The 7,861-nt window shown below is 35.0% G+C and overlaps 1 protein-coding gene across 1 annotated transcript; it reads right to left on the reverse strand.

Annotated features, from left to right (window-relative positions):
- Nucleotides 1–467: 467 nt before the first annotated feature.
- On the reverse strand, nt 468–3,827 carry LOC129227359 (uncharacterized). Its single transcript, XM_054861905.1, has 3 exons — nt 3,768–3,827; nt 1,629–1,883; nt 468–876 (listed from the first exon to the last, which is right to left on the reverse strand). Exons 1-3 carry the CDS (start codon nt 3,815–3,817, stop codon nt 819–821), a joined length of 363 nt encoding a protein of 120 aa, XP_054717880.1. The 5' UTR covers nt 3,818–3,827; the 3' UTR covers nt 468–818.
- Nucleotides 3,828–7,861: the final 4,034 nt, after the last annotated feature.

Below are 7,861 nucleotides of genomic sequence, written 5' to 3' on the forward strand. Positions count from 1 at the left end.
CATTTTTACTTTTCCCCCTTATTAACAAAGATTCGTCTTATCTGGATATTTGAAAATTCCATACAATCCGTGGTTGGACAGTATTTATGGCCAATCCCCTCCCCCCCCCACCTCTTTATGAAAACGTTGGGCTAAATAGAGGAAAGAAAAAATAAGTTCTTAGCAACAAGCACTTTAAAATAGTGCATTTAAAACTGTTGGTGCAGATAAATGATGAAGATCGAAAATTTGTGACTTAAATTTAAGAGAAAATTATTTTATTAATGACCAACTTTAGGAAAGATTAAGTTCAATAACAAGGAAACGAAAAACAATTGCCAAATTAAAATAGGTTTATTATCCGAAAGAGTAAAAAAATAAATAAAATGAGAATCTTTACAATTGATGCTTTTTGATTCAAAACAGTGTTTTTTGTAAGATATCTTTTGCATCGGAGGGGGTCTTTTAATTTTTTTTGCTCACGGGAGAAAGAAGAGAGATCTTTGGTTTGAACTAGAAAGCAGCCATCACAGGGGAAAATAAGAGTACGCCACATTGCATCTTCAGTGATCATGTCACAGTCTCTATAAAGTCTTAGTCTGTAAAGTCTCAGTCAGTAGTCAAAGACAGTTGTCGTAGTCAGGAGTTGTAATCAGTTGTCTCAGTCAGTGGTCTCAATCAGTTGTCTCAGTCAGTGGTCTCAGTCAGTTGTCGTAGTCAGTTGTCTCAGTCAGTTGTCGTAGTCAGTTGTCGTAGTCAGTTGTCACAGTCAGTTGTCTCAGTCAGTTGTCATAGTCAGTAGTCATAGTCGCCTGGTGATTTGAGATCTTCGCCTTTTCTTACATTTTAATCCAGGCGTCCCAGACGCTATCTGGTTTTTTGTGTTTGTATATGAATCTACAAATTTTAAAAAAGACTTTAGTTAGTCATGCTCAGATTTAATACAATAACGTTTTAGGGCAGCAAAAAAGAAGAAATTTGTAGACCACCCCACTATTCTTGGTATCGTTTTCAGGCAAATCCATTCCCAAATCGATTGGCAGAGTTGCTAAACAACCTTGCTTACAATTTTGCTAGCGGGACGCACATAAAAGAATTAATATTTGTAGTTTGCCGAGTGCTAACCATGGTGAGGCAGACTACAGAAGTTAAATAGGCTTTTGAGATTCAAATTATGCAAAAGAAATTGACGAAATGCAAAATCCTTGAGCTATTTGTTAGACTTTTACAAATACAAATACAAAAGTGACGACCAGCAACAGTCTAAATGAGAAAGTCCATTTATTAGCCTTGTAGCCTGCCTTTGAACTCTTTCCAATACATTAATATCTTTTAAATACTAATTAATCTCATTACGGAGATTTTAGCAACTACTTCTTGAAAAGACTTCTTGTTTTTCTTTTTTTTTTCTTTGCATGGTTTCTTTGTATATGGTTACAATGCATTGTTCTTTTATTACCTCTCCGTCTTCAAGTTATAACACTGATATACATAACAGAGGGCTTTTTCAACCGTACCAAACGCAAGGGTTGATTACTTTGAAAAATGAAGTTATAAACATATATAGAAAGAAAGTAGCGGAATGGTGGGATAAAATGCAGACAGGAAAGTTGTCGAGTAACTTTATGAAAATTTTGAAAACGACTTACTTTTTGAAAAGTTTTCTCAGGCGGGACATTTTGTTCCACTTTTGTTCGCACTTTTTTCTCCATTCTTCTTGACGATCAAACGAACGTTGATTGTTGATGGCGGACTCAGTTGGAAAGATAAATAGTGCGAAGTCAAAATCTTCGTCCAAGTAATCCACCGGAAATGGTCCCTCGGTGACTTGGTTGTTTGTAGTGATTTTCTTGCTAAAAATGGTTTTGGGAATGATAATCTTGGGTTGATCATGAGGGAGATTTCTAAAGGAAACAGAGAGAGTTGAATATATAGATCTATCAATGTGAAGGCGCGTAAACGTGCTAAAACACATATTTGCACAGAATAGTTAAGTGAATGAGTCAAATTAGTTTCTATACTGACTCCAGGTTCCTGTTATCGCCAAGCACCCGGTGTCTCAAACATAAAAAGGGTTGTCCAACCAGAGAGAGAGAACGGACTTAAATCAATATCGAGTGTTTTAAAAAAAAAAAAGATTTCAAAAGATTTTTTACTGAGTGAATAGGCAACAGTAACTTTCATTTATGGAGTTAAAAAAAGAAAAGAAAAATTAGTTATAGAGGAAAAAAAATATTTGAAAAAAAAAATTGAAAATTTAAAATAAAAAGATAGGAAACTAGAAACTCATGAAAACAAAGGAAAAGTGCGGTCATCGCACGATAATTCGATGCCTCACAACTCGAATATTTCTCTACCTCGAAGTTTTCGTTGGGTACCTAACTCTTGAGAAAGCAGTGGGGGACCCATAAGTCGAGCTACCAACAACTCGAAGGTTTTTGCCGGTCTCTTGGGACTCGAGTTTTCCAGATAAAACTTGAGACGACAACGAAATAAAGAGACTACAAGAGAGCCTCCATTAAGTCTAGGATTAAATAAATCCCACGTGTCCAATGACTAGAAAGTGTTTCGTTTGCCCATTGGTTAGACATGTTCATCGACTGGATTACTGCTCCATCTTTCACATCCCCCCCCCGCTCCCCAAAAATGGAGCCGAGTCATAAAAGCTTTCCTAGCTTTTTAAAATTAGAAGATGTAAAAAATAATGTTTTTACCCAGTTAGCACACGTAACATTTAAACGTTTCATAGAGTTTTTAAATGGTTATAACAACGTTAACAAGCATTTTATAACGTTTATAAAACGAAGTGTGCTCCCTGGGTACTGCACATGAGCCAAATGTTAATTTTGAATGATGTAATGAATTGTTGAAAATGAAATCGTGCTTCAGCGATCATTTTCGTCGTTAGATTACCCTGCACACTTCAAATATTTTTTAAATCTGTTTACTCGAGCGCATTTTATTTTCGAGATATTTTTGGCCACAGATATTCTTTGCCCATGTAAATCCCTGGTTTCCTAGGAGCGAATGGCCGATCTCCGACGTCGCTCCTCGGCTTGACGCTGAAATAAATTCAAGTGAATGCCGGCGTGGCCATTCACGACGTCGATTTAGCTCGGGCACGCATGCGCAGAAGAATCAAGTTTTCTTTTTGGCGAGGAGCAACGCCTTCGCCGACGATCGGCGAGTTGGCTCCTAGGAAATCAAGGCTGAAGAGCGGAAAACTTGATTCTTCTGCGCATGCGCACCCGAGCTAAATCGACGTCGTGAATGGCCACGCCGGAATTTCTTCACTTTGATTTTAGCGTCACGGCGAGGAGCGACGCCAAAGATCGGCGACTTCGCTTCTAGGAAACCAGGGCTTAACGTCTTATGAAAGGTTTAAAATGGTTATCCCAGCGTTGACATCCATTGTGAAATGTTAAGAAGCAGAGTGTACTAAACAGTTTTTTTTTTTTTATCAACTCCATTGTTGGTAGTTGTCACAGCCAGAGGCGGATACAGAGGCGTAGAAGGCCATCGCCTTACCATCACGCCACCAGCCGTTCACCAACAATGTTGACAAAGTCATCTGTTGTGTTTTGTGTTTGTATTTTTCCGTTTTTGAGACACCATGCATCACGAAAACATGTGAGTGAAAAGGATTGTGTGTGTGTGTGTGTGTGTGTGTGTGTGTGTGTGTGTGTGTGCGAATTTCTTATCGTCTTTTGCGAAAGTCAAAATTAACTTCAGTACAATTAGCTAAAATGCAACGACTATGAAAAAAAAATCTAATTAAAATTAATTACTTGGAGTATTCCCTCATGTCTTGAGATGATTTTGAGAGATCCATTTTCATTCAAAGTACCTAAAATAAAGTAACAATAATAAAAGTTAGAACACTAATACTGCTGGTAATAATAGTTATACACTAATAGTAATGAAAAATAAAAGTATTTTGTTCGTAGTACCGCGTAGCACTTAAACTTTTTCATCGAAAATTTTATTTTATATTATCTTTCATAAACTAAGCATTCACTTTCCTTGCTTAGAACTCAGGATGCAAAAATTGAATCAATTACCTCTTCATATTTGTTATTAGCTCATGAGAAAATACAATTATTTTTAAATGAAGGATCATTTTACTCTTAGTTTGGTGTGGGGAAATGGTCCTTTGTACAGTTTTTAAAAAGTCTGCCTTTTTCGTTACTCGATTAGTGATTAAAATATTATTAAAACATCTGTAAATTTTTAAAAGTGTTATTAAAATATGTTTGTATAACACAAAAAGTTTTAAAAAATTAATTTGAATTTTGACATCTTGAATTCAAATTATGTTTTTCGGAATCACGTGTTTTTTTGAGTGTGTGCAGGCATGTGTGGGTATGTGTGTATGTAGGTGTGTGTGTTTGTGTCTGTGTGCAGGCATGTGTGTGTATATGGGTACGTGTGTGTGTATATATGTGTATGTGTGTGTGGGTATGTAGGCGTGTGTGTTTGTGTGTGTGGATATGTAGGCGTGTGTGTTTGTGTCTGTGTGCAGGCATGTGTGTATGTGTATATGTATATATGTGTATGTGTGTGTGGGTATGTAGGCGTGTGTGTTTGTGTCTGTGTGCAGGCATGTGTGTATGTGGGTATGTGTATATGTATATATGTGTATGTGTGTGTGTGAATGTGTGTGTGTTTATGTGTCTATGTGCAGGCGTGTGTGTATGTGTGTGCAGGCGTGTGTGTATGTGTGTGTAGGCGTGTGTTTGTGTGTGTGTTTGGGAGTATGTGTGTATGTGTGTGTGGAGGGGTATGTGTATGTAGGCATGCGTGTGTGTATGTATGCGTGTAGGGTATGGACACAACCTGGAGACGGTTTTCGCTAGAGGAGCAGCATCGTGAGGCGGCCGGTCGACGGTGATGCTGCAGAGGGAGACGGGGGGTGGGGGAATAAAATCATAGCACGCCAAAAAAAAAAAAAAAAACAGTCAAGTAAGAACAATAAGCAATCGTGATTGCTCAAAAAAACAATGTAAAAGCAAAGCATTAAAGGTCAAAATATATATATATATATATATATATATATATATATATATATATATATATATATATATATATATATATATATATATATATATATATATATATATATATATATATATATATATATATATATATATATATATATATACAATCTTTTATTAATCATTTCAAATGCTTATATTATGTTTTATTATTGTTTAGAGAATATTTTACAATGAAGTTTGTTTGATATTTCATCGTTTTTTTATCTGAAATATGTATTTCAATAATATTTGTCTGGATTACTGGACGTGTCATAACTCTTTTAATTTTTCAGCTATAAACTTGAAAATTTGTGTATAAGATGCTCTTTACCATAGTACACTGTCTGCCAAATAAAAACCTTTTTGGTTAAGTATTTAAAAATTCCGTTTGAAAGGGTTTTCTAACTAGGGGCTCTACACACTGCTGGTCGATTGGACACGGGCGAAGTTTTTCTTAAGTTGGGCCCGACTAAATTGATGCACATGTTTAGTATATCCTTTCAGACGGAATTTTGAAATACTTAACCTAAAGTATTTTTATTTGGTAGACAGTGTACTATGGTGAAGAGTATCTTATAGACAAAATTTCAAGTTTATAGGTGAGAAATTAAAAGAGTTATGACACGTCCAATAATCCGGACATATGTTATTGAAATACATATTTCAGATAATAAAACGATGAAACATCAAACTTCTTTGAAAAATATACTCTAAACAATAATAAAACATAATATAAGCATTTGAAATGATTAATATAAAATTGTATATTTTTTAATAAATTAGAAAAAAAAAACAACTCGTTTTTGCGACGAAAATCCGTGGTTGGGAAAATATTCTCCCAACCCCTATTTCTTTATTTTGTCAATCCAAAAATGAAAAATTCTTGTACAGATAATAATCAGCAGACTGTAAAGAGTCAGTTGCGAAAAAAATCGAGTAATTTATTCAATTAATAAATAATTAGCAGCTGTTTAAAGTTCATGTCCGGTATACCGGACGCCACGTCTGAAAGGGATATTTTGGTTTCAAAATCCATTAAAATGGTGTTTGTATTGTCATTCCTCGAACATCACCTTCCCGTGCTAGCACAACCATACTAGATCCTTCTCTGACTGGGATTTTACATTAAAATGCTAATCTGATGATTTTCATAACCCAGTGCTTTTCCCTTAAAGGTACGTCACTTGGCGCATTTTTAAAATTTTTGGCGGTTTAAATTTATTTATCGCTATTGCAAACTAAATATTTTGCAGTTTGGGCATTCAACAAGTTCTAGCGCTAAATTCTACGGTTGCCATATCGCTTTAAGCATTTTTTACTGTTGTCGCCAAGGTAGAAAGTCGCCAAAACAAGTGAAGCACTTGGAAAAGTACCAGTCACAATTATAAAATCATAGACCTTATAAACACTGTTTTTTTTTTTTTTTTTGAATTAATATGAAACCTGCCACTTCTGTTAGTCATTTAGTTTGTACATCACAAAACTAACTCAGGTTTTAGCACCGAAAATATCACCACTTTTGGAGGAACCATTACTGTTTCGCGAAAAACTTAATTTGTTATTTGATCTTTTAAAAAGGAGCAACTCTATCATCATACGAAATCTGAACTAAAGTATTGACTTACTTTTCGCAGATATATTTCACAAATTCTCGTCGAAAAACTGAAATTTACTGAGAGCGGAAGCAGAATCCAACCTATACGGTATCAAATCGGCTTCAAAGTGAAATTTTCCAGCTGCGTTCGCTCTGTTGTAGAGGATACCATTGTTGGAACAATGAAATTTTATTTGTTACTTTGCAACTTTTTCCCCCAGTTGATAACAATACGAACAGTTTACATTGTTGGATTAGACTGAAATGAGAATTTTCACTCCTTTTATAAAATCGCACTTGATTAATGAAAGAAAGTACGAAAAAAATAAAAGAAATTTTGGGAATTAAAATTGACCCTCGATAACTTATAGAACACATAATACAAATTAAACTACAGTAAAACCTCGTTAAGTCGTCACTCAAGGAATCAAAAAATTTTGACCACTTATGCGGAGTGACTACTTATGTAGAGTAGAAAAAAAAGCCTTACAAATATTAATGAATAGCAGTAGAATTCTGTGAGAAAAACAATAACTTATGTAATCAATGTCTAAAAATTAATGGAAATTTTAAAAAGGGGGAAAAATACTAATGATAGTTACTTTGTTTTATTTTCTCTTGTTTATACTACATTACTTAATAACAACAACTTATTTTAATGTAGTTACTGTGCTTTAATAGAATCCTTCAATGTTGACTTTTGAAGTTGTTGCTTACGGAAAAGAATGAGCTCTTCAAACATACATCAAGCTTTACATTCTGTGTTTGTAGTTCTTTGAACGGATGTCAAATACTGACTAACTTTCTCCAGGTATTAGATTTTGTCTGTCTTGCTGGAAAGAGTTTGATTCATATTCTCAGCACTAGGCAGAGTCACAGCAAGAAGTATACTTTGAACGACCAGAACCGAGGATCGAGATTTCAAGGAAAAATGCCTATCAAACAGCCTTTCAACGAAGTCTGTCACTATTTTCTAAGATCCGATAAGGAAAAGGAATTTTAGAAAACAATTTTTGAGTGACTACTTAACCGGGTAAAATTAAATTTGGTGACCAGCAAAGGAGGATCATTTTACATTACTGTGAATGAGACCTTGTCGGGACCAAAGAAAAACGACCATTTAAGCGGAGTGACCACTTAACCGGTCGACTACTTATTGAGGTTTCACAGATGGCCATCTTTTTCACAGTTAATCTATACACTGCACGCTCCATCAAACTTTTGCAAATACATATGTGACGACCAGCAACAG

This window comes from Uloborus diversus, chromosome 8 (assembly GCF_026930045.1).
Source record: "Uloborus diversus isolate 005 chromosome 8, Udiv.v.3.1, whole genome shotgun sequence".
Classification (NCBI taxonomy): domain Eukaryota; kingdom Metazoa; phylum Arthropoda; class Arachnida; order Araneae; family Uloboridae; genus Uloborus; species Uloborus diversus.

Excerpts from the sequence above, each read along its gene's own strand:
- LOC129227359 (XM_054861905.1), bottom strand. The coding sequence starts at position 3,817 with ATGAAAATGGATCTCTCAAAATCATCTCAAGACATGAGGGAATACTCC. Across the intron at positions 1,884-3,767 it reads GACATGAGGGAATACTCCAA|AAATCTCCCTCATGATCAAC; the intron begins GTAATTAATTTT and ends TGTTTCCTTTAG. Across the intron at positions 877-1,628 it reads CTGAGAAAACTTTTCAAAAA|ATTCATATACAAACACAAAA; the intron begins GTAAGTCGTTTT and ends TAAAATTTGTAG.